Source organism: Monodelphis domestica, chromosome 2 (assembly GCF_027887165.1).
Source record: "Monodelphis domestica isolate mMonDom1 chromosome 2, mMonDom1.pri, whole genome shotgun sequence".
Classification (NCBI taxonomy): Eukaryota; Metazoa; Chordata; class Mammalia; order Didelphimorphia; family Didelphidae; genus Monodelphis; species Monodelphis domestica.
The window spans coordinates 253,746,358-253,774,097 of record NC_077228.1 but is presented as its reverse complement, the minus strand read 5'-3'; the positions used below and the strand labels follow the sequence as shown (position 1 = coordinate 253,774,097).

The window sequence follows — 27,740 nt, the reverse complement described above, 5'->3', positions numbered from 1 at the left end:
AGAAATTGTAGACCCATTGACTCGGTGTTTTCCAAATTTTAGGGAAAGAAACAGATACAAAAGAGGAAGAGGAAGAACTGCAAACCAGATAACGACGGACAGAAAAAAAAAGAAAAAACTAAATGTCGAAAAACTCCAAAATACAGCCGGAAAAAAACAACGCGTTTTCTCTTAAATTGAATAAGGTCGTTTAGATCCTGTTTCCTTCGAGTGTCAGGATGGCCGAGTGGTCTAAGGCGCCAGACTCAAGGTTCTACCTTCCTCGCTGAGTGTTCTGGTCTCCGTATGGAGGCGTGGGTTCAAATCCCACTTCTGACACACTGATTTTCTTCCTTTGACTTGAATCTTTTCTCCCCACTCCCATCAGTAATTTGTACATGCCACGTACACATTTTTTTTTTTTAATTAAAAGGTGTAATCAGCAACAGTAGCTTGCTTTTTGTGTCTCTGGAGTGCTCGGATCTCTATGAGCCCTGGGGTTTGCCTGCTTCGGTTTCTCTTTGCAGTCTCTCTTTCTCTTACCTCCAGCTCTACAAAGGTTTGAGTCTCCGTGGCCCCCGCTCGGACCCCCACCTCGATCCCGACCCCGGACAATTTTCCTCCTTCCTTTTCTTTTTGCTCTGTTCCCCCCCCCCCCCCCCCCCTCCAGATGTGGCTAAACTAGAGGCGGAGCCCAGAGTAACAGCCCGGGAGAGGAGCGCCTCGAGAGCGGGGTAGCAACAAAATAGAAGTATTTGAGTAATATAAGTGTAAAAAAGATTGAAAGACTATGCTTTCATCAGGTATTCTTCATTCATTAGCTCACTGGGCTGTGGCAAGCAAGACTGAATGTTAATTCTTCACAGTGACGCCTAGTGGGGATTTCACTACAGCAACAAGCAATTAACATTTATGTAGCTCTTTATGGACTCCTTAATATTATATTGGGGGTGTATGGGGTGCTCAGGGAAGAGTAATATCTTTGGTATGGAGGGCTTGTCGTGCCCTCCTAGGGCAGCTCTCCAGCCTCTGACCCTCACCTAACACCCAGCTCTCACTTGTGGTTCCTAGTAGCTGCTAGCATGTGGCAGCGGCCACACCCAGGGCAAGGGCTTCTACAGGCCGGCTAAACCTTGTGAGGGTAGCCAGCGGGTCATTGTGGACCCCTGGTGAACTAGGACTTTGCTCACCCAGCATGTGAAGACTGCTTCGGCTGAACAGACGGAAGAAACCAATAAGAAGGTTCAAGGGCTGAGAGGGCGACGCAGCAAAGCACTGTGGAGTGCTTAGGGCATGTTGGAGCACAAAAGACAACATGGCCATCCAATGCAGCTGAGGAAGTCTCCAGATGTAACGACTTTTCGTGCCACTGGACCCAGGTTTCCAACTCTGAGAGAGTGGGACTGTCTCTGTGCATCGACTTTTCCACTTAAATCTTCATGCACAAGTGTCTTTGTGCACAAAAACACACAAAGACAATAGTTATCCTCGGTCGACTACTACTACTAATATTATATTGTCAGACAAGATTATTTCCAATTTATTCTGTATGTACCAAGTTTGTACCTAGTTGTTTGCATTTGTCCTCCTCCCCATCACCCTCCTCCCCTCCGCCCCGCCCTTCGATAGTGAGCTTCTTGAAGACAGAGGCTGTTTTTTGTTATTTCAAGCTTGTTAGCATAGTTGGGTGCTCAGTAAATGCTTGTTGACTTCTTGTTTTGGCTTTGTATTTACAAAGCAGTGCATGGTACAGTGGAAAGAAGGGTGACTGAAGTTGGAGAGGGTTCCCATTTCTTCTTCTCTGAAAATGGGGGGTGGGGTTGGATTGGATAATGTCCAGTCCTTTCCAGTTTTAGAACTAATCCTGACAACTCCCATCAACAACCTTGTAAGGCCAAAGAGTGTATTATTATCCCCGTTCTATAGATAAGTTAACTGAGATTCAGAGCAGTTGGGTCACTTGTCCAAGGATACAATCAAGATAGAACCAGAGATCAAACCCAGGCCTTCTGGCTAATAGTCTAGCATACTATTTCATGGAGCAAAATCTCAGAGTGAGATCAGAGGTTTTGGAAATGAAAAATAGCAAACTACAGAATTGTGATCTAAAACTAGAAAGTTAAACATTCGCAGTCTTGAATGCTAAGCTAAAGAGTTTGAACTTTATTCAGCTAAGAGTGAGGAGCCACTGATAGTTTTTCACAGGAGATTTAGAGGGTCATAGGGGTACTTTAGGATGATTCAACTGGAAGTGATGTGAAGGATGAATTGGAATAAATAGAAATTAGAGGAGGCAGAGGCTATTTTAACAATCCATGAAAGCCACCCCCTAATTGGTAAATGAACAAAAGATATGAAGAGACAATTTTTGGATGAAGAAATCAAAATCATATATAGTTATATGAAAAAATGCTCCACACCACTACTGATTGAAGAAATGCAACCCCCCCCCCAATTCTGAGATATCATCTCACATCCATTAGATTGGCTAAAATGACAAAAGGGAAAAATGACAAATGTTGGAGGGGATGTGGGGAAATGTAACCCCGAATATACAGTTGGTGGAGCTGTGAAATGATCCAACCATTCTGGAGAACAATTTGGAATTACCCCCAGAAAGTTATATAAAACTGCATATACCCTTAGACCCAGCAATACCATTGCCAGGTCTGTTTCCCAAGGAGATCAGTATAAAAAGGAAAGAACCCAAGTGTTCCAAAATATTTCTAGCACCTCCCTTTGTAGAGACAAACAACTAGAAATTGAGTGGATGCCCCTCATTGAGGAATGACTAAACAAATTGTTATATGATTGTGATGGAATACTACTGTACCACAAGAAATGATGTACAGGCTAACTTTAAAAAGTAACTGGAAAGAAGTGCACAGAATAATGACACACAAAATGAATTGAACCAAGAGAACATCATACACAGCTAAAAATTTAATACTTGAAGAATAAATTGTGAATGTTATCTTCAGAGTGTGAACTGAGAGTTGGAAACACGAAAGACATAATTTGTATGAACATGACTGTCTCCTAGATGATGCTTTCTGTGATATAGGGAGGGACTGGGACACTTATGGATAAATTCTATTAGTCAATGAGAGAGAACTGTGGAAGACCTGAGCTAGGGTGATGGATGTGGAAATGGAAAAGTGGATTGGATATGAAAAGTACTTCTGAGGTTGTAATAATAGAACTTCACAATTGATAAAATGTGATAAGTGAAGTGAGAAGAGTATATGAGAAGAATTAAAGGCAACAAGAAGTTAGAAAAAATGGTAATATCATCAATAGAAGCAGGAAAATCATGAGTACATCTAGGGAAAAAGATAAGTTTAGTTTTGGAAACATTGAGTTTTAAATGTCAACAGAAATGTTTAATCAGACATGGAAATGCTAGCCTGAAACTCATCAGGAAGAATGGAAATGGAAATGGAAATATTGGAAATGAGATTGCTTAGGGAGAAGGTAAAGAGAAATAATAGCAAGACAGGTTAGAGCCTTAGATTATAGAGTTGGGCTACATATGTGGTCAATCTAGGTATGTAAATTTGGGAGTTAACTACATGGGGATGAAAATCATTAACTAATGATACTACTAAGAAACAAAGTAGAAAGGGAAGATAAGAAAGACAGAGGACAGAGTCCTGAGGTACATCCATGCATAGAGGGCAAGACAAGGACAATGATTTCTCAGAAGATAATGAAGAAGGAAAAGTAAGGCAGGTAAAAAGAAAATGGTCACAGCACAATTATAAAAACTCAGGGAAGAGAGAGTAGTCAGAATGGAAGATGGGAAGAAGTGAAAGAAAGTGTGTGTGTGTGTAACAGTAACAAATACCATAGAGATGGTGAAAGATGAAGATTGAGAAAAGTCCATTGGAGTTAGCAAATTTAGTCATTCTCACTAGGCATTAATTAAGGATAATTAATTAATTACTATATAATATAATATAATATATATTATAATCAATTATATTAATTATACTCAGCATCAGAGGTAGAAAAAAAGGCAATTTAGGGAGATAATTTTTTGTTTTTGTTTTCCTGGATAAAATACAGCACCAAAGCAACATAGCTTTGTTACTTGGTTTAGATCCAGAACTAGTGGTAGAAAAGAAGAAAAAAAAATCATAACTCAGAGTCACAACTTTTGTTAGCTGGGCTATCAAAATCTTTATCTTTAGCTATCACTAAAGAAAAATCAGTCTGTTCTTAACAGGAAGAGGTTCTAGATAATGATACCCCAGCAGAGTGGTGCAGAAATATTCTAAAAGTGGTCCTGAAGAGCTGAAATCCAGGAAAAATTGTGTTTTAACTATGACCAGTGGGGAGTAAGCCCAGTGAGAACAGAAGGAAGATATCAATGGTTCTACAGTATAAAGAAGTATGAATTTTCCTTCTACATGTGAATCTTAGGCACATATGTTCCCTACAGCATGATCCCTATGTATGTCCAGTTCTTCCCCACCAATAATATGTGCATTTGTGGTAGAATATGCTCTGGATTTATGGGAAGAATGTTTTATTGCAATTTTTCTTACTACACTATTCAATACAATATTAAACTATAACTACTATATTATTAATTGATTATTATAAGACAATATTATACTATACTACTACTACTAAAATAGCATACTACTAACAAAGTAGCTTAATGGTGAGGTCTGTCCATCATCCTCTCTGAGGATCCAAGATCTCTCTGCCCAGATGTGACGACTCGGTCGGATAAATGAGATGAGAAACACCGTGTGTTCAACCCACGTATGCAGGCATCACACACAGTGATCTGCCATAGTGCTGTGGTTCGTTTATTATATAGGTTTTCAGATACATGCTTCTTTGACACATAAGCAATCTTCTACGTATGTGACGTTCTACATTCTGATTGGATATTATCAAATCACCTAAACAATACTCTTGTGATGTGATGTTACTACAATAAAGAATTCTGTGATCATTTACTACATTTCTACAACACTCTGTGATAGATATAATTAATGTGAATAAAGCCATTTGTAGGTTAGTACTCCTTGACCTGCTAAGAGGATCATTGTGCTTTTGGTCAGCTTTCACTGTCAATCACAATTGCTTGGGAGATGAATAACAAAACATCTTCCTATCTAGGTGTGAAGACTTAAAGAAGACCAGTTTTGGGGTTTTCCTCAATTTAAAAGTTCTGTTTTTCTTGTGTTACTTTGAAGTGCCTAGCAATGTTACCTGGTTTCTGTTCATCAACAAATTCACTGGAGTGTGATAACTGTAGGGAAGGATTTATTATAGTGCTCAAGTATTTGGCCTGTTTTTATTGTAAAGCCTTGAAGCGTATCTTGTGCTTGAGAAAGGAGGGGTTATGTGCAATAAATCTTTGGGCTTTGATTCTGAAATTGCAATCCTTTTGGGGTATTAAAGTGGGGCATATATATATATATTTATTTATTTTTATTTTATTTTTTTAAATAGTATTTTATTTGATCATTTCCATGCATTTTTCATTAAAGACAAATATCATTTTTCTTTTCCTCCCTCCCACCCCCCGTGGCCAACGCGTGATTCCACTGGTATCATATGTGTTCTTGATTCGAACCCACTACCATGTTGTTAGTATTTGCATTAGAGTGTTCATTTAGAGTCTTTCCTCTGTCATGTCCCCTCAGCCATTTTAGTCAGGCAGTTGCTTTTCCTCGGTGTTTCTACTCCCTCAGTTTGTCCTCTGCTTATGGATAGTGTTTTTTTCTCCTTGATCCCTGCAGACTGTTCAGGGACATTGCATTGACACTAATGGAGAAGTCCATTACGTTCGATTATACCACAGTGTGTTTGTCTCTGTGTACAATGTTCTCCTGGTTCTGCTCCTCTCACTCTGCATCACTTCCTGGAGGTTGTTCCAGTCTCCATGGAACTCCTCCACTTTATTATTCCTTTTAGCACAATAATATTCCATCACCAACATATACCACAATTTGTTCAGCCATTCCCCAATTGATGGGCATCCCCTCATTTTCCAATTTTTGGCCACCACAAAGAGCGCAGCTATGAATATTTTTGTACAAGTCTTTTTGTCCCTTATCTCTTTGGGGTACAGACCCAGCAGTGCTATGGCTGGATCAAAGGGTAGACATTCTTTTATCGCCCTTTGTGCATAGTTCCAAATTGGGGCATATATTTATTGATCTTATAAATATTAGCTCTCATATTATTTCTCCTGTATTGGGGAGAGAATAATAATCATAACAAGTCTTTTAGTTAGGGAAGTTGAGGAGAGAAGTCACAGAAAGGGGATTAGTGGGGGCTCTCATCTCAGGGACTGCTTTGCAGACCGCTTTTCCTCAGACTGTGACCTTGTCAGTCAGTCAGTCAGTCAGGGGTATGATGGCCTCCAACATTTATTAATGCTTCAAAGTTTCATTTTATTTTCAAATTAATCCTTTGAGGTAAGTGTTATAATAGTCTTCACTTTACAGATAAGAAAACTAAGGTAGAGGTTAAATGACTTGCTCAGTATCTGATGTCAACTTGGATCTTCTTGATTCTGGTAATTGTGCCATTTTGCTTCTTCTAAAGTTATCAAATGCCTTTGCGTTGTAATTATGTCTCATGGTTAACTAGAAAGTAAAATAAAATAAAATAAAGGTTTGTCCAAGGGCATAGGAAATTGAGGTTTTGAGCAATAGCAACTAACCTGGGGTAGCTATTCTGTGGGCCCCACATGTGAGAAGGGGTGCCCTGAGTATTTCACAATTACAAGATCATTGGTGAACTTCAAAAGAGCAGCTTTTGTTGAATAGTGGGAATAGGAGTAAGACTGTAAAGGTTATATGAGGTGGGAGTGAAATGACTGTAGAAAGCTTTTACCAGGTGTCTGGTAAAAGCGAAAGACATAGGATAACTGAAAGGAAGTTAGGGTGAATTTTTTAAAGGACAAGATCTGGGCAGCAGGAGACTGAGAGGTTGAAAATCAGAGAACATTATTGAGAGAAATGAGGAGGTCAAAGGGACAAATTGTCAGAGGAGACAGAAGGGGATGTGATTAGGGACACAGAGGACAAGGAGAAAAGCCACCTCATCTACTGCGACTGGTGCAAAGATGGGGTGATGTTGAAGTGATCTGAGGTATAGAACTGGGGAAGAGAGAATAAGTATATATGAATATAAGGGAAAATAAGCAGAAAATGAAGTTCTCTCCTGAGAGGGGAGAAAAGTTAGCATAGGTGGATTGAGGAGACAAGAAAAAGCATTAGCTACTTTGAGATTGTAATACTTTAAGCTATAAATTGTGATCCCCTGAACCTGTTTCTGGTTAAAAGGATTCGAAAGACTAGAGGAAGAGAGAATGTCTGTTGGGGAAAAGGTCTGAGCACTGAGTCGAAAGGTAGGAGAAAGAATGTCAAGAGTTCACCTCTGTCAACAAATTCAGAGGTTTAGCTAGTAGTTGTGAAATGCTCTCAACTTGGCCAATAGACTACCAGTCAGTACACATTTCATCCTTCCTCTTCCTCTTTGTCCTCTTGTGCACCTTTTCACAACCCCAGAGAAGCTGATTAATATCATAATTAAAATTGGATTGATAAGAATGTCTCCACTTATTAGGTAGTTTCCATCTCCCAAAACAGTGTCTATTCTATCTATTCCTATTTATTCTGTCTGAAACCTCAGGGTTTCAACATGGAGAGAAAAGTTGCTCAAGTTTCAAGATATGGGAGGCATAATGGCTATAGTGGATCCCATATTAAGGGAAAGGTGTGAGGATAGACTTGTAACTCCAAAGAAAGATAGAAAAGTCTCCTACTTTTAAGAATGTAAATTATATTGTTTAATGAACAGTTTTAAATTTGGTTAATACTTTACTGTGTTACTTGCAATGTGATTTATTGGTTAATAAATGTTAATTATCAGACCACTTAGTCCCCTCTTTAGAATATAGATTTTATACCAGCTGACATTTAAATCTGATCAATGAACTACAATGTGATGTCTGTCAAAAATGCTATTTAGCTTAGTTGGTTGAGAGCAAGATTTGGGGTTTGATTTCCACTTGTTCCTTATTTGAAGACATCACCCAGACATTGATCTCACAAATAGTGCATCATTGAATCAAAGGAGAGACAAATTGTAGGCAGGTCTCTTCCATTCATACCTATGACTAGGAATCAGGCAAGAAACACATGTATCCTACTGATGGCAGGTCAAAAAAAGTCTTTTAACATTTAAATAAGCACATTTGCATATATTATTTTATTTGATCATAATTATAACCCTGTGAGGTAGTTACTACAGAAAATAATATCTCCATTTTATGGAGAAAAAAACTTAAGAAATTTTAAGGAAGTTAAGTGACTTGTATATGGTCAAATAGCTAACATGCCAGAGGCAAGATTTAAAACCAAGTATTTCTTGATTCCAACTCAAGGTTCTTTTCACTGTATCTACTATACTACCTCATCTATTTAAACTGTCTTTTCCTTGATTACAATTCATTTCTAGGCCCATTCTCTTTCCTGGCTTCCTTATCTTGTTTTAATAATCCCACAGTTTCTTGAATACCCTGGGCTGCTCGGAGACCAGACTTGATAGCCGTGTCAATCCAACCATGAGGGAGTGTGGTATGCTCCCCTGCAAAGTGTATCCTCCCTTCAGGTTGGAAGAGCTCCTGGGAGTAGTCTACATATTGGTAAGGTGTAAAGAAGGCAAAGCAGCCCATGGAATAGGAATCTTGGCTCCAGCGCTTGACCACAGAGTAGGGGCAAAGGGCCTGCAGCTCTTCTTTGGGGCGATTGTGGACAGCAGCCAGATCCTCTAACACTATATCCACTACCCGTTTTTGATCCATAGCAGCAAAGAAGGTAGAATCATCATCCAGGGTGTAAGAGGCCAAGATGACGCCTGTTCCATTGGGGAAGTCATGATTGGGGTAGAAGATAAATCGGGAGGGACGATCTGTTATAGACTTCCCACCATAAATACCATCCTGCTCCCAGAAGCGCTTGGTGCAGGCCAGGATCACCTTGGTGGCACTATTGTAGTGGACTGAGCGCAGGGCGTCTTCTTTACCTGGTGACAGAGGTGGGTGGAAGTGGAGGAGTCGGGCAGCCTTGGCTGTTGTTGCCACAATGGCATAGTCAGCAGTCAGGTGGGCCCGAGGCTGAAGTGGGTCAGGTGTCTGATGGATGATATGGACGAGGTCCCCATCCCTTACCACCTCCTCTGCTTGCGAATGGAGGTGGACGGTGCCAGGAATGAGGGAGTCATGTAAGGCCTTAGGGAGCTGGTCAAAGCCACCAGTGATTTCCTCAAACCTAAGAGGAGGAAGCATGGTGGGATAGTCATGTAAAGGATGAGGCAAATATGGATTTAGTCTCAGATTAAATCTTCTGAGGGGCTGGGTATTTGTGACTGATCCCTAACAAATGCAAAAATGGGACAAATGTCCTAGGCTTTGTGTATGTGTGTGTGTGTGTTCATGGGCCCTCTGCTCCTTTGATATCAGTTTAACCTGCCAGTTTTATGATTACAAAGATCTGCAGTCATCATTTATTTTATTTTTTAAAAATGCTTAGCTTTCATCTTGGAATCAATACTGTGTATTAGTTTCAAGGCAGAAGAGTGGTAAGGGCTAGGCAATGGTGATTTGCCAGTCACACAGCTGGGAAGTATCTGAAGCCAAATTTGAACCTAGGACCTCCTGTCTCTAGGCCTGGCTCTCAATCCACTGAGCTACCCAGCTGCTCCTGAGACATATATACACAACCAACAAATTAAAAATGACTACTTTGCTTCTTTTTCTTTCTAGATACTTCTTCAGTAGATGCACAGGGCTTGTTTTTAAAACTCTTCATTAAAACTGATTTGATTATGTATTTCATTCTGACAATTGGGAATATTACAAAAATGGGATTGAGAATCACTAATCTAGACATTCAAGAGTACCTCCTGCCTCAAGAGGACCTGTAGCAGGGTTAGAAGAGAGAAGAAACAGACTGAACTCCTTAATTGACTATTCCTCAAATGGAAAGTGAGGTAGAATATTTTCCATGTCTTTGGGACCCACCATCTGATTTATTTTAGACCACACATATGACATGCATCAATCTCTTTTACTAGACTATAAGTTTTTGATGCATTTAGAAATTGCAAATAAGAATTATAATTAATAGAATAAGAAATATAGATTCTTAGAGATTATGAATTTTTAAGAACCTTGAATATTAGCTTCCTTTATAATACAGGAGTCTCCTTTATATTATTTCAATAGGTGGTTATCCAGATGTTGTTTGATTACCAACAATGACAGAAAGCAACCAACTTGAAAGGTAGCCCTTTTCATTTTTGAAACAACTCTACTTCTAAGAAAATTATTCCATTTGTTCAGTTGAAATTTGCCTCCCTGGTAATTTTCTAGTTTTATGTGATCTTGGTAATAGCACTGATTTATGACGATAATTGACAAAGGACCAGAAATACTTTTAAGATATAAATACTTAAACTGCCTTGTTATGAAAATTACTTCATTAATAACTGATTATTTGGTCCTTTAATATCACTACTGGATCTGTAGCCAAAAGAGATAATAAAAAGGGGAAAGGGCCTATTTGTTTAAAAATATTTATAGCAGCTCTTTTTGTAAAGAATTGGAAATTTAGGGGAATGGCTGAACAACTTTTAGTACTACATGTTTGGTTCATGTTGATGATGGAATACTATTGTACTATAAGAAACGATTAAGCAAGATGATTTCAGAAAAAAAGCTGGAAAGATCTGCAGGAACTGATGCAGAATGAAATAGCAGAATAAGAAGAACATTATACAACATAACAGCAATATTGTACGATGATTAACTGTGAAAACTTGACTTGGCTACTCTCAGCAATGCAATCACCTGGAACAATCCTGAAATACTATCCACCTCCAGACAAAAAATTGTTGGAATTAGATGGATGTGAATCAAAGCATGGTATCTTTGTGCTTATGTTTTATTTTGGGATTTTAGTTATATATGACTGTGCTCTTATAACAGTGACCGATATGTAAGTGTGTTTTGCATGATAATGAAAATAAAATTTAAAAAAGCAACTATTACTAATTAGCATCCTTATGTGACTCTATATAGTGATTTTTTTTTTTGGTCTTTCAAAAGATATGCTGTTACTTGTAATTAATTATAATTTTAGTACAATTCAAAATGACATTTCAATCTTTCCTACCCTTTACATTGCATCAAAGTTTGCACATAAAACCATATATGAGGTCCTACCTCCTATAGATTGGCTATTCTATTACTCTGTGCTTATCAACATTTTGGGTGCCAGTATGAACAACTGGATTGACACTCAACTTAAAGTTCTCCTTCTACATATCGAAAAAAAAAAAGCAAAACAATGGAAATATATCTGGGCTCTGACATATAGAAGAATGAGCTTAAATCTTGTTTCTGTTGAAATTGACTTCTTCTAAAGCAGGGTTCTTAAATTCTTTTGTGTCTTGGACCCCCTTTGACAGTATGGATCCCTTTTCAAAATAATATTTTTTAAATGCATAAAACAAAATATATGAACCTACAAAGAAAATTAGTTATATTGAAATACAGATCTCAAAATATATATTTTCAGACTCTTGGTTAAGAATGTCTGATCCAGAGCAGTCTTAAGAACCCCAAATCTAGAAAGATCAATGGATCTGGAGTTTGGTGATGTTGGTTCCAATTCTATTTTGCTATTTTCCATATTGATAAAGAGAATGAAAAGGACATTGCCTCAGATATGTTACAGGATCTGTCTGGCCCTTACTTTCCTTATTTGTAAAATGAGGTTATAACTATGTGATTTCTAATATCCTATCTGGGTCCTAATACTTTGATCCTCCTGGTATGCTTTGGGAAGATTGCTCAATCCTTCAAGATCTGTCATTAAGAGGGGAAAGTGTAAAGCCAAGGGTGTTCTATATGAATCATTCACAGAAGAATGGGTTATTTCCATCTTATTCTATTCATTGACCAAGCATGGTAGATGAAGGGTATTAGCAAATAATCATTACAGATATGGATATGAATTAATACAGAAGTGGAACTGCATACCCATTAGAAAGGTCTATCCAGTTCAATTTTTGATTTTTGGCAGTGGTACCAAATGATTAATCTGTTTTAGATTGGAGCTACCTTTCATGACATCTTTCTCAAAGGTTAGTTTTGTACTCAAAACATCTAGGAAAAATACTGTAATGAAAAAGTTCATTATAGAACAGAAGACTTGATTCTAGTCCTAGTTCTTTAACTAACTCTTAAGCTTGGGCAAGCCACTCAATCTTTCTGGGCCTCTATTTTCTCATTTGTCCAATCAATATATTGGACAGAGTATTGGTTCCTTTCATCTCTATCATCCTGTGATTATGAAGACTCATTATAGATAAATTACTATAGGGCATTTTGGTTTAGTTATCTCAACTTCTTTTGAATTTGTTTATATTTTCAGCCTACCAGTTGCAATAACAATTCGTTTTACTTGTCTTAAGACTATATTTTTTCAAACTTTAAGCACTGCTGCCTCTTAATTTAAAGATTTAAAAAGTCAGAGGAATATATACACCTAGGGATAAAATGGAAAGAGATGAAAAAAAGCCTTACCACCAGTTGTTTCCTTCCTTCCTTCCTTCCTTCCTTCCTTCCTTCCTTCCTTCCTTCCTTCCTTCCTTCCTTCCTTCCTTCCTTCCTTCCTTCCTTCCTTCCTTCCTTCCTTCCTTCCTTCCTTCCTCCTTCTTTCCTTCCTTCCTTCCTTCCTTCCTTCCTTCCTTCCTTCCTTCCTTCCTTCCTTCCTCCTTCTTTCCTTCCTTCCTTCCTTCCTTCCTTCCTTCCTTCCTTCCTTCCTTCCTTCCTTCCTTCCTTCCTTCCTTCCTTCCTTCCTTTCTTTCTTCCTTTCTTCTTTTCTTCCTTCCTTCCTTCCTTCCTTCCTTCCTTCCTTCCTTCCTTCCTTCCTTCCTTCCTTCCTTCCTTCCTTCCTTTCTTCCTTTCTTCCTTTCTTCCTCTCTCTGTCTGTCTGTCTTTATTTCTCCTTTACCTACTTTTTTAGTGTCAATTTTCGTAGTCATCATTTCAAGATTAATAAAGGCTAGGCAATTAGGGTTAAGTAACTTGCCTTGGATCACACAGCTAGGAAGTGTTTGAGGTCAGAATTAAATGTAAGTCTTCTTGACTCCAAGTCACCTGGTACTCTACTCTTTGCTTCACCAGTTGTTTTCCAAAACAAACTTTGACATATTTTGTAATTTTAGAAACTTGTGATTTTATGAGTATTCATATTCCCTTTCATTGACAAGATCACAACAGTATCTGTGGCTATATAATTCATCATGAGATGGCTAAATTTATGGTCTGAGCCTCTGTGCACTTTTCTAGGCTGGTTCACTGACCACAGATGAACTATCCTGGGACTCATATCCAAACATTTTTCAGCTTAGGATCCTCTACCAGAGATTCAGTTCTATTGGTATAACCCTTTAGAAGTCACAATTAATCAATTTCATGCCAAGAGAGGAGGGCTCAAAAAGAAAAAAAAAGTACACAAAAATCTTCTAGGTGCAATGTTCAAATTAACACTACCTTTCCCTGCTGGCCCTTCTTTTTTTTTCTCTTCCTGTTTTCTCTCTCCTTTCTCAGAGACAAGAAGTAGCAAACACAGCCAGAATCTTTCCAAGATTGTGGGATCATATAGAACAATAGATTCAGAATTAGAAGGAAATGTAGAAATTATCTAAACAAACTCCCTGAAAACCAGAGAAATTAAATGACTTACCATAGGTCAGTGGTAAAGTCTGGATTTGGACCTGGGCTAGCATTTGACCTATTACTTTATGCTTAATAGATAACTTCTAACCCTTGCATTTTACTTAGTTTTGTGGCTATCTACATTTAGGTGAATGAAAGGCCTCCTGCTTCTCCTCCCTCCTTGCCCCTCACCACTCCTCCAGACCATCCTGTCCCAGACCTTACTGGGGGTTCTGGAAGAAGGAAATGACTCCTCTTAAGGTCTCAGTGAAGGCTTCATAGTAACCAGCATCAGCGTTCATGAGATCACCAATCATCTGCACTGCTCCTCTGCTCAGATTTCCTACCTTAATTAGATATTCCTGTCACAACAGAGGGGGAAAAAGGTAAAATCAAGAATTTAAAAAGTCTTTGCTTTATGAAAGTTTATAATACTTATCTCTCTAATCTTGGGCAGGTCCCTAAAGGAGGAAAGAAGTCTGAATGAAAAAGATAGAGTCTTCAAAGAATCCATGTGGATTCTCAGGACAGGATAGGACAGGAAATTCCCAATTTGCATAACTTCAAGATCCCCAAGTCTCTTTCCCATAGAAGAGAGGCAGGGTGGTGGAGGATATAAAAAGTTCTGGATTTAGAAAGGACACACAGTGTGGCTAGAATGACCATTTGATCTGTGTGGCCATGGAGAAGATTTGTGACTTCTCAGAGCCTGTAAAATGGAGATAAAGATATTTGTGCAACCTTCTTACCTGGGTTGTTGTAAGGGAAGCATTTTGAAAACTTTAAAGCATTACACATATAAGGTTTATTATGATGAATTCTGGAGGTTCAACCACTATCCCACCTCTAATTAACTATAACCCCTTCTCAATGTTTCAGGGTGGCAAAATGAGGGCTAAGAGGCACCTAGAAACTGACCTTAGTGGAAAAGGAATCATACTTTTCTAGGATTTGGCCACAATTGCTCATTTTCAGCTCTTCTACCACCTGGGGGAGAGAAGAAGAGGAGGAGAAAAGTTGTTGAGAAGATAATTCTTATATTCTCATGATTTACCCCCATCTTCGTTGATCACTCTCCCACATTTGTATTTCCATCCGCTCTTGCCTCATCATTCATTGACTTAATTTGTCAATGTCTTTGTTTTGTTTAGTCTGTGTAGTGGATGTGACATTAGGACTTCATTTGCCATTTTCATTGGGCTGGCTGGAGTATGGTGATATAATCAGGATTATGATTGGTGGGAAATATTCTACAAGGAAGAAGGTTTAAAAAATTAGACTACCGAGTGACCCCATAAATGGACATGGGTGAAAGAAATAGAGCTACAAATAGAGGAAGAGAAAGAAGGGGAACTCATGGAGCCATTAGAACATGATTAGAACAACCCCAAACTTAGGCACTATAGTTAGACTCTGATTACATCAGAGCTTTATCAGATTTTTGCACTAGGCTTTATTCCATTTCTCAGCCTACCCCTAGAAACTTCCTACCAAAATTCTAGGAAATAGAAGGTACTGTAGTAGCTGCTGATTTTGGTTATCTGTTGATTCAGGCCCTTATATCTGCGGTTTTAGCCATCTATGCTTAGGTCTTGGAGCATATACCTAAAACTCTATACCCTAAATATTTTTCTTTGGGGCTGTGAGTTTCTGAACTGTGTCATTTTTATATTGGAATGGAGAATCAAGGAAATTAAAAGAATTTCCCTAGAAGTATAAAAGGTTGAATTCATTTGTGTATTAATGAAGAGAATGCTTTTTTAAACCAAATTTCCTTTACTTGCTAGTTATTGTGTTTCAGGTCTTAATTAAACACTTTTAATATTAGGCTTATGTGTCATGTATGGTCTAGAAATAATGTGGATTTTAGAGGACTCTTGGGTCATGAGTTGCAAATTTAATTAAACAAATTATCAACAGTGAAACCATTAGTATAGGTGTGCCATTAAGAGATGCTACATATGTTTTATGTTTCCTGCTTCCCTTTCTGGGAACTATCTGGGAGCTATCCAATGTTTGTGGCGGTTTTCCTCATCAGCCAGGGAGCTCCCTTAATTTAGTTAGACAAGAACTATCCCATTAGACTGGCAGCAATTTGAAAAAGGGGAAAGACTTTTTCTCTCCCACAAGAGATTATAAATTCCCTGTGTATCTTGTGATACATTCCTATCTTCCCATTGGTGGTGGGCCACTCCCTTCCATGCATCCCATATTTTGGCCAGACACTCTGATACCATCCATACATCCTAAGTTCTCCTGAGCCTTGCCACTGAGTCTGTGTAGGACATCCAGGACTTCTTTCTGCCTAGAAGCTGAAATCCTCTTTTATATAGTATCTCTCTCAATTGCAGTATAAGTTCCTTGAGAGCAAAAACCAGCTCTCTCTCTCTCTCTCTCTCTCTCTCTCTCTCTCTCTCTCTCTCTCTCTCTCTCTCTCTCTCTCTCTCTCTCTCTCTTCCCCCACCTACCTCTCTCCTAGATTTTATCCCCATTGCTTAACACTGATTCTATATCAGCACAGAAGTTTTGATTTGTTCTTTTTCCAACCTGTAACAATTCTCCCTTTCTTAGACAGTCTGGTGGCCTCCTTCTAGGGTTTCAGGATATTGATTCCAGATTATAGAAACCCAATGGGCTTTAGTTATACAGCTCAAATTTCCAAGTTCAAGAACTTCAGTCTCTCAGTAGCAGGGCTTACAGGTGTTTTTCCTATTATACCTGGCAATAAATGTTTAAAAAATGATTTTTCTTTCACTCATTCAAATCACCCATTCATGAAGTCATATCTCTTTACTATGCCCATTGTTAAGCATATCAATGAGCATATAGAGCAAATGCTGAATAGGTTTGGACTCCCCCCCCCCCCCCCAAAAAAAAAGATATCCAGGGAGGATGGAAAACGTGCACTGTTTGAACTTTTTAGAAACAGCAGTACCCTGAGTTTGAGGACTCTGGATAGGCTTCTGGGGGATTTGCCTAGCATGTTTAAGGCAGAATGTTTGAACTCTATCCCTGGCAAAAACTTGCCTTCCTCAGGGATTCATCAAACAATTGGTCAGCTGTTTTCCCCTTTTCATCTGACCGGACAGGGTAACCAAGGAGTCCAGGATTAGCTTGTACTTCCCCAGTCCGTCGACGTACTCCATTGATGAGGACCCATGTTCGGTCATCATATCTGGAGAACTCATTCAGCTTTAATCCAAATTGACTGATGAGTTCACGAGAAAACCTGTTAGGAGCAGAGGTCAGAGGAGTTCATTAAGAAAAGCAGAATCTCAGGAAGCAAGCAAAAAATGTATCATATATACCATTTTCCCCTCTGCTCACATTTCTACCCCAAATTTCATTTCTTCATGGTAAGATGGAAACTGCTGGCGAAGAAGTGGCTACTGAACAAACAGTCATACTATTTTATTTGATTTATTCAATGTGCCATATGCATTACTGACATTATATTTTCCATTTTGAGTTTTTCAGCATTTGTTTTCCTTAGAGAAGTGTGTGTGTGTGTGTGTGTGTGTGTGTGTGTGTGTGTGTGTGTGTATGTGTTTGGTGGAAGGATTTTGGTTTGGGAAAATAGTTTTCCTTTTTCAGAAGATAAAATTTCCTTCCTTGAAAGTTTTATTTCCCTTTTTCCATACAGAAGCTGAACCCTACCTTAGTCCACATGATCAGGATCTATTGTCTAATAATTCCCTAGGAAGGCAGATGATCCAGCCTCCATTTTTATGATCCCTGGATTTATCACAGTATTAGAAAGGTTTTTCAGATTAATCATCTTTTCTTACTATAAATATATTGTTTTTCTTTTTCTTGCTCCTGTCATCAGGAAATTGAATGAAAACATCTTTTACTTGGAGCAGGCTTTAGATTTTTAAAAAATGATTCTTAAATATTCCCTAGAACTGACAAGAGAATTTGAGAACGGGATGGATTGTGATTTAGAAAGCAAAAATGGAGGGCCAAAGTCAGCCCAAATGATTTTTCATGATCATGCTCTGCATTAGAACAGACCCAACATTAAAATACAGGTTTTTCTGGCTTTTAATGTAGAGGTCTTTACAATATATTATATAGTTTTTGAGCTATTGTTAGAATGAGATATTTGTAAAGCACTTAGCAAAGTGCCTAGTATATAATAGGTACTAAATGAATGTAAATAAAAATGTAAATTAAAAAAAAACTAAATAAAAAAAAACTAAAAAATAATTCAGACTTTAAATCTTTTTCTCTGACTTTTTTCTGTCATTACTTTCTTTAAGTTGTCTCTTCTAGCTCCTGCTTTCCTGCTCCTGGGCCTTGCCCTCATCTTCTCTAGGATCTTCAATTTAATAAGGATTTATTAAGTACCTTCTAGATGCTAGGCACTGTAATACATGCAGGGAATACAAAGACAAAAATGATCCCTACTCCTTGTCCTCAAGGATCTTACATTCCATCGGAGGAAAGTAATGTATGTGGATTAGCATACATTGCTTTCCTCCAATGTAGGGACCTGTAATTTTATTAGTGTATAGAATTCCTGGTAAGGAAACTAACTCACTGAATACAGATTTGTAATAGTTCTGCAACTTATAGACTTAAAAGATGTGCCTAAAGCATTTCGGGCTAAAGCAGCTTGTTCATACATAGCAGCCAGTATTTATTGGAGGTGGAACTTGAGTGCTATTCCTCCTTATTCCAAGCTCAGCTTTCTATTAACCCTATCATACTATAAATATGAAATATATACAAAAGGAATGCAAAGTAATTTGTATATGGGGGCAGAGAGAGAATATTTATAATTGTATAAACAGTTATTTAATTGTATCAATTATATTAATCTTATATAATTATTTGCTTGCTGTCTTCCCCTTCAGAATGAACTCCTTGAAGACAGGTTCTGTTTTTTTTCCTTTTTTTGTATCCTTAGTGCTTGGCACAGAGTAAGTGCATTAAAAAAACATTTGTTGACTGACGGACTAATTAATACCTGGAGAAATCGAGAAATCAGAGACACCTGCGCTTATTGAAAGAGACCCGAGTCTTAAAGAGAACTAAGGGTTTTATGAAGGGAGGTGAGGAGAGAATTTCTGGCATGAGGAATAGATTGTACTAAGGTACAAAGAGTGATGACTGAGTGTTGTATATAAGAAACAACATATGGATTAGTTTGGCTGGAAAACAGAGTGAAGTGAATGTATGAGTCTGAAAAGATAACTTGGAGCAGAATTATTATGTATAAAGCCCATTTTAATGAAAGACTTTAAATTACAAAAGAGGCATTATATTTTATCCTAAAGGTAAAAGGGAGTCATTGAAATTTCTTGACCATGGAAGTGACATAATCAGATCTGTGTTTTATTTTATTTTATTTTTTAAATCTTTACTTTCTGTGTTAGAATCAATACTGTGTTAGAATCAATACTGTGTATTGGCTCCAAGGCAGAAGAGTGGCAAGGGCTAGGCAATGGGGGTTAAGTGACTTTCCCAGGGTCACACAGCTAGGATGTTTCTGAGGTCAAATTTGAACCCAGGACCTCCTGTCTCTGGGCCTAACTCTCAATCCACTGAGCCACCCAGCTGCCCCCTAGATCTGTGTTTTAGGATTATCAGTTTGGCAGCTGTGTAAAGGACAACTTCAAGAGGGGAGACTGGGGATAAACTGGATGAAGGATGTCCAACTAGGAAGTGATTCCATTAATTGCTTACATGTGGTTGGCAGGGATCCTCATGGCACCGAGTTCAGCATACCACTTTGCTCCAGGTACTCGGTGAGTCTCAATCCTTCCACCTACTCGTCCAGAAGCTTCTAGCACAGTAACCTATAAAGACATTCTGTCCAGCCTTAGTGATGTCAGGCATCCCTTTCCCCAGGTCCCAGTTACAGGCTCCCTTCTAGTTCAGACCTCTATCTCTTAAAGACCCATGTATCCATCCATTCACCAAGTCCATTCTCCTCCCCCTCATATTTTCTTTATTTGTTGTTGTTGTAGCTAGGTGGTGCAGTGGAGAGACCACCAGGCCTGGAGTCAGAGACACCTGAGTTTAAATTCAATCTCAGACACTTATGAGCTTTGTGACTCTGGGCAAGTCACTTAACTGTTTGCCTTGGTTTCATCATCTATAAACTGTTTGCCTCAGTTTCATCATCTATAAAATGAGCTGAAGAAGAAAATGGAAAACCATTCCAGCATCTTTGCCATGAAAACTCCAAATGGGGTCACAAAGAGTTGGACACAACTGAAATGATTCAACAATAACAAGAACTCCCCACTGTCTTCCTTTTCTCATTCTTTCCTGTCTTAAATCTGAAGTGCTGGGCCTAGGATTCTGTATCCCCAGCTCTTGTACCTGGTGACCTGCATCCTGTAGGACTTTGGCAGCAGTGAGCCCAGCTATGCCAGCTCCGATCACTACCACACTCTTCTTTTCAATGGGTGCTCCCAGGCCACCCTGCAATAGCCCAAGCAGCTCTTCATATTGAGGGTCATCAAAGCATTTCACCAGCTCAGTATTAAAAGCGTGGGAGTAGGGGCTCAGCAATACCATGCTCAGGAGGAGCATTTTCACTAAAGACAAAAGGAGAGAAAGTCTAAGGTAAAGAGTTATAACACTAGAGATAGGAGCCAAGATGACAGAGAAAAAGCAGAGATCTGCCTGAATTCTGCCAAATTCCCCTCCAAATAGTTTTAATATAATATCTTAAAATGAATTCTGGAGCAGCAGAACCCACAAAAAGATAATGTGAAATAATTTTCCTGCCCAATAAAACATAGAATGCCAGTAGTCTGTTGCACCAATTGAGAATGGAGCACAGTCCAGTTCAGGTAACGTCCCTTACAAGCCACCCCTAATAGGTCTGTATCCCAAAGAGATCAAAGGAAAAGGAAAAGGACCTATATATACAAAAATATTTACAGTATACCTTTTCATGGTGGCAAAGAATTAGAAATGGAAGGGATGAGCATTAATTGGGGAATGACTAAACAGGTTCTGGTATATGATTGTGATGGTGTATTATTGTGCTATAAGAAATGATGAATGGTTTGGATTCAGAAGAACATGGGAAAGATATATATTAAACTGATGAAAAGTGAAGTGAGCAGAACCAGGGGAACATATAGCAACAACAATTTTGTATAATGATAGCCTGTGAATGACAATTATTCTCAACCATACAAGACAATTCCAAAGGACTTATGATGAAAAATGCTATCCACCTGCAGAGAAAGTACTGATGGAATCTGAAAGCATACTTAAATTTATTATTATTATTATTATTTGTTGTTGTTGTTTTGTTTTTTGGTCTGTGTTTTCTTTTACGACATGACTAATATGGAAATATGGTTTGCATGATTACACATATTTAACTTAATTTAACTTAATTTAAATTGTTTGCTGTCTCAGGGGGTGGGGAAAGGGAGAGGGAGAGAATTTGGAACTCAAAAATTTTAAAAATGTTAAAAATTGTTTTTACATGTAATTAGAGTAAATAAAATATTTAAAAAAAGAAGAAAAACACTAAAAATGCCTGAGATTCCAGACATGTCACTGAATTAATGACATAATCTATCTGAGTCTCTTCTGCTCTCTCTGAGAACTGGTAATATCTTTTTAAAATCATAGCTAATGTTTTAAGATCTACAGCTATCCTCACAACACCCCTGGAAGGAAAGTAATTTACCACTTAGCACAGTGCTTGGCACATACATACTTTTTCATTTATTCATAATTATCTTCATTTTCACAGATAAGGAAAGTGAAGCAGAGTGACTCCGTGATGTGACACATGTACACACTTCTGACTTCAGATCCATTTAGTCCATTGAACTCTTAAAGACATATTGGAGGAGGGGGAAGCTAGTGCATTGAAATCCAGGCTTAGAGACAGGAAGTCCTTGGTTTAAATCTGGCCTCAGACATTTCCATCTGTGTGTGACACTTGGGCAACTTAGTTAACCCCCATTGCTTAGTCCTTAGCAGTCTTCTCTGGGAACCAATACATAGTATTGATTCTAAGATTGAAGATAAGTGTTGAGCATGATTTTATTCCACCCTACTTTTCTTGTTCATATTCAAAATTCTTTTAAAATCTCAAGTTTCACTATCTCTCCATTCTGATCCATATAAAGACCATTTTAGCATCGAATTCTTCCTGTAGCAGATGATGCATATTTCCTCTTATCTATTTCTCTCTTTTTTAATGAGTGATAAAGGAATGAACTTCTATATGGTTCTGTTAAGAGGATTGCTTCTAAGGATGTTGGCAGGACAATTGTTCTAATCTTCCATTCTTTACATTATGCCTCCCTTACTTTAATTTAGGGTTTACCTAAATCTCTACCAATGGCTTTCTACAAGCTTCTAGGTCTTCTGATTCCTGAATTTTTTACTTCATTCAGTCTTTTAGAAAATGTTTATTAAGAACAAGCTGCATGGAGGACACTGCTGAGTGATATATATATATATATATATATATACACACACATATATATTTATGTATACACACATATTACAGACCCTTAAAGTATTTACAATATGTTGAGGAGGTAGAAGAGAATGGCAACATAATGTTCTGAAATGTACACAATTAGGAGTCAAAATACTTGGACTTAAATCTTGGCTCAGTTACTACTACCTTTGTTACTTTGGGCAGGCCACTTCCATTCTCTGGCCTTCAGTTCCTCAGCTTCAAAATAAGGGTGTATTAGATCAAGGTCCCTTTTAGATCCAAATGCAATGATCCTTTTTTAGTGTTTTCCCTATTGATGGATTACCTTAAATGACATAACCCTGCTGAAGCTTCTTTTCTCTGAGCCTATCCCATGACCTCTCTAACCTATTCCCAGAATGTTTCATCTCTTTCCCCATCTCTGGGTACCTTTTCTGAGTTATTCTCCTACTTTTCCTCTGGCACCTAGAACTTCCTTCTTCGCCTTCCCTTTTCCTCTACTCCAACCTGCAAATAAATGGGTATGTATCTGCATGCATATAACAAAGCAAGACATATATATTATGGGATTACTAGGAGTCCTATCACATTACCAAGGGAAATGGGCTGCTTTTTGGACTTGTCTACATTTCCCTCCTTTAAGAAATAAAGAACAAAGTCTATATTCCTTCCCTTTCCTCTCCACTTAGAAAAATAAGATGTGGTCAGGTCTGAGTGTAATCCAGAATGCCAACCCCTGAAAACTATTCTATCTTCTAGTGATATGCTAATTAAAACAGTACTAGATGCTTATGATTTTGAGCATTTCAATGGTCTTATCACAATAAGCTTAATAAGAAGGAAATTTTTCATTCTATAATAGATAAGCTTCCAGTTGTAATAGTAATAGAGATAGGTGTATTCTCTTCAAATTCTCTTCTCTCTTTAAGGTCCTATGATTAGGGTGAATCCTAGAGATGCTTAAAGTCAGTTAGTTCAAATCTTAACTTGACTGATGAAAAAAGTGAAAACTAGAGGGCATAAGTGTCCAAAGTTATGTAGATATTTAGTAATAGGGCCAAGACCAAAGTTAAACGTTTTATAAACCTCAAACATGGACTTCCTGAGCCTCATACTCTCTTCAACTAAACTAATTACCCACAACCACGTAAATAACAGTTTCGTATTCTTTCCTTAGCCAAGAAAATGATTAATAAGAAAATAAAACTAATTGTTTTTAGTGAGATTAAAGAGAGAGCCTCATAACTTGTTTCTTTGAGGACAAGGATCCTTAATGGTTGGCAGATTACTTTAGTCTGCCAATCAGTATTTATATTTGGAGATCACTTCATTTTTCTTTTTCAGGATTCCCTTTAGCTCTGAAATATAGAAGTATGAAGAATGGGAAATGTATGTGAAATTGGTCTAATAAAATCCCAGAAAGCAGCAAATGTATATATCCTATAACCTGGAAGACTAAGGGGAAGGAAGGCAACTCTCTTGGATGAAAGAAATACACTGAACTAAGGAGATGAAGGGGTGAAGGAGAGGAGGTGAAAGGCAGGGCAGAGAGTTAGGGGAAGGAAGAGATTCTTATTTCTATTTTCATTCAGGCCCCATTTCTCTGGTTACTCACAGAGCGTCTCCATGGTCCTCAGCATGTGGAGGGAAGTCTGATTCCCCTGGATTGTTCAAGTTGGACACCTCTGTTGAGAGACTGGCTTAAATGCAGGTAATATTCTCTCTCATGCCTCTGAACTCTCTCAACCTCCACCTCTTTAATTATATATCTCTCCTCCTACTCTTAGATCACACATTCTGCCCCCCCCCCCCTCCCCAGGCTTGAGAAACAGGAAGGAGGTACAAAGGTAGAGAGGAGGAGAACAACCATAGTTTGATTTTTGGATCTTTCTGTATTCTGGTGGTAGAGGGTGTTAGTTCCTTCAAGAGGAAACCTCAATGAGACACCTGATGATAAAGGATCACATAGGACTAAGCAGTTTCAGCCCTCTCCCTTCATTTTCTAGTTCCATATTTTATGAGAGAAGATGATGCTATTGACTACTTATTTGGAAGGTCTTAGATATGAACCTGTTCACCAGCTGTTTACCCTGTTATTCACTAGCCACATCCCCACTCCCAACAAACTGTTGTGTGGCTTTAGACAAACTTGCCTAAACTCTCTCTTCGTTTAGAAGACTTCCTGTTGTCTTCCTGTTGTGTTACATACTGAAAATTTCCAAAATATTTTTAACCATGCTCTCTGAGAAAAGATTGAAAGAGGAAAAAAGAGGCATCTGAAAATCTTAGAGGACTCAAATGAGTGAAATGAATTTGAAAAATAGGGAAGAGATGAACAGGAAACAAGAGGAATGGAAGGATTGAGGGTATGAATTCTCCCTTTTCACTTTTGATTTTGGATTCCATTTGGCAACACTTTCCAATGTATAATCAAATCCCACCTCTACCACTTGCTGCCCTAGGTCTCCTCATTCCTTCCTACTCTCCAACTATGTTTCTCATATTCTAATTCATTCATTCAACAAAAGTTTAAATGTTTAATAGGCCCAAAACATAAATAAGAGCCCACTTTTTCCTCAAAGAACTTAGGTACAAACAAAATGCTATTAGATTTCTGAGAAGGAAAAGATCACTGTGTGACCTTAGAGAAGTCATTTTGCCTCTTGAGGTCTCAGTTTCTTCATCTGAAAATGAGGGATTTCAATTATATGATCTCTAAAGTCCTACTTACCATTCTATAAATCTGAATAGGGAAATTAGAGAAAGGTTCATGATGTCATTAGAAGGATGGTAGAATTCCATAGGCAGAAATGGTGTGGGAGCAGGGAAGGGATTAGAAAGTAATAAAAGAGAACAGAATCCCTATTTTCTTTTCCCATTCTGCTCTTTCTCCTATTTATTCCCCATTCTTCAGGAGGCTGCATAGTAATTTGAAAAAGCAGAGGCTTGGAAATCTTGGTTCAAATTTTGCTTTTTACTTCTTACCTGCTTAGTAATTATGTGATCTTGAACAATCATTTCCTTATTTTTTAAAAGAGGGAGTTGGGCTCTATGACCTCTGAGTCTCTTTGGTCTCTGTAATTATGGTTCATTCATTTGACTCATTTGAGTATTTTAACATTTCCCAATGGTCTTTTCTTATTTTCAGTTCTTTTCCCAGAGACCAAGGAAATTTCCTATCTTTCTCCCACTCTCTCCTTTTTGTACTGATTAATTTACATCTTGCAGACACAAGAAAATTAGGCCAGGGCCCATACAGACAGAGTCTGGGGAGTACTGAAAAAATGGAATTAAAGATAGCTTGATCTTTGTTCTATAGATCAGAGGTAGGCCCTGTTCTATAGGCTTAAGCCTGAAATGTTTGCAGAAGGGAGTTGACAAGGCCAATGTGATGAAGGAAAAGATGCTTCAAGAGAGCCAGAAGCTATAGACTGCAGCACTGAGTTGGGGCTTGGTTCCAACATATAGGTCAATTCCTGGTCTCATATCAGGACACTGATTCCAAATTAGAGTTACCTCAAGAAGGCAGGACCTGGGACTAAGTAGCCATCAATCCAGAAACTACAATTGGGGAAGCAGGACCCAAATCCAGCTGGGGCCTTTCATGACTGTGACAGGGCAGAACACTGTAGTAGGTTCAGGACTTACCACCCCATATAATATTGTTCTGCTCCAGAACTGCAGTTCTGTTCCAGGACAGGGAGATGGGGCTTGTTCATAATTAACACACCCAAGAGTGTGGGAGGAGCCACATTCTGGCCCTGGCATAAAGTTGTTATATAAGAACTGAAACAGAAAATATGATCAAAAAGCAGAAAATTCCAGTGCCCTTGATATATTTTGCATTATGAGATTCCCATTGTAAAATCCCAGAGGAAGGAAACAACTACCAAAAAAAATCATGAGTACAATCTCAGAAAAAAACCAAACATTGAACTAACCATAAGTGCTCTTAGAGTTAATGGAAGAAATGAAGAAAGAGCTGAAAAAAGAGATTCAAAATGAAATGAGAAGATAATCATATTCAGAGGACACCATGAAAACAAGAAATATGATAAAAAGGCCAAAGGCCTGAAGAATAAGAACTGAAATATCTACTGTCAGGAATCAAGATAGCACTGCATGGAAAATAACACATTTAAAGAAAATTTCAATGGAAATACATAGTAAAAGGCTCTATGTTAATTAGACAACTTTTTTCAAATTTGGGTGTTTCAGTTTAATCTATTCCAAAGTTAGAATCAAAGGAAGAGTGTGACCATTTCTTCAGGCTTACAGAATATACTTATTGGTCTCTTTAGAGCCCGAAGTTTCACAGTACCTGACTTTCTTACACCACCCTCAAACTCCAACCAGTTCTGTCATGTAGACATAGATAATGTCTTCAAAGTATTTAGATAGTAAAGATAAATGAGGTACCAGCTAAGAGTAATCATTAAGAGTCTGAGAATCCAGGATCCTTCTTTTGTTTGGCACTTCCCTCCTCACTCCACATTAGCAAAGTGGATATATTTATCAGAAGATTCTGTTGAGAGGAGGAAGAAAGTAAAAAGGGAGGAATGAGGGCTATACTTCTGAAAGAGCTTTCTAGATAAACATAAAAACATAGGATCATAGAATTTTAGAGCAGAAAGGGACCACTGGTGTCATCTTGTTTGTGTTTCTTGGATTGGAGCCTGGGTTACACATCCAAAACACTCATTTTGGAGACAGTAAAATTAAGATGACATTATTTGCCCAAGGTCACATAACTAGTTAGTGCCAGAACCAGGACTGGGACCTAGATCATCCCTGATGTGTGTGAGGACAGGAAGAGGAACAAAATGATCTTTGGAGGGCTATTTGTGACATTTTATTTACAGGCAGTTCTGCTGTTACCTGACAGATGCATTCCAAAAAACTAAAGTATTTGTAAAATCACACAATAAGACCCACAGAATGTATGGGGAACATGGGATGAGGGCCACAAAGCTCAACACTTTGTCAATGACATAAAAAAGAGATGAGAACTTAAAAAATAGTGGCAGAGGTTTATACATGTTAAATGCATGATTACTACTATAAATAGTGGAAAGTCAGCAACTGTGGACAGGCTACAACTCTGGGCCTTGAGCAAGAGGCCTTGGTGGAAAGGGGTAGAGGTAATTTGGACCATCCCTTCTCTGTTCACCATAGCTCCTATTGTACCAGATATATAACAATAAATATAGCACTTTGCCCAAAGTTTATATGTGGAAGTAGGCATCAGTTTTAGTGGTTACAAAGTGGTACAGTTTTTTGCATCCTTATTGTTTGCACAGAAGCAAATAAATCAAACAAATTCATGATTTTGAAATGTATTATAGCAGAACTGACTGGATATGGAAAAATGAAATCTAAGCTAAGATGTGTTCTATGTAAACATCATTTACTCCAAACTTCTCTTCCTAGCTTGACTCTGAGTCTACATCCAATCTTCCTATACCATTCTTGCCATTTCTGTCATCTATAAAATTTAGAAAAAGTAGCTTGATCTCTACTGAAGGCATTGGTCTGGAGAAATATGATAGGGGCTTGGCCAAGAAT

General features: G+C 38.2%; 1 protein-coding gene and 1 non-coding gene across 2 annotated transcripts; one reads left to right on the top strand and one right to left on the bottom strand.

The window, feature by feature from the left end:
• The first annotated feature begins 212 nt into the window (after positions 1-212).
• Positions 213-318, top strand: TRNAL-CAA (transfer RNA leucine (anticodon CAA)). Its single transcript has 2 exons — positions 213-250; positions 273-318. It is a non-coding gene; the product is annotated as a tRNA-Leu (tRNA).
• A 7,626-nt stretch (positions 319-7,944) lies between these two features.
• Positions 7,945-23,904, bottom strand: LOC100010068 (L-amino-acid oxidase-like). Its single transcript, XM_001362797.4, has 7 exons — positions 23,791-23,904; positions 20,075-20,292; positions 19,433-19,545; positions 16,769-16,970; positions 14,660-14,728; positions 13,967-14,103; positions 7,945-9,284 (listed from the first exon to the last, which is right to left on the bottom strand). The coding sequence occupies exons 1-7, from the start codon at positions 23,813-23,815 to the stop codon at positions 8,456-8,458; spliced, it is 1,593 nt and encodes a 530-aa protein (XP_001362834.3). The 5' UTR covers positions 23,816-23,904; the 3' UTR covers positions 7,945-8,455.
• Positions 23,905-27,740: the final 3,836 nt, after the last annotated feature.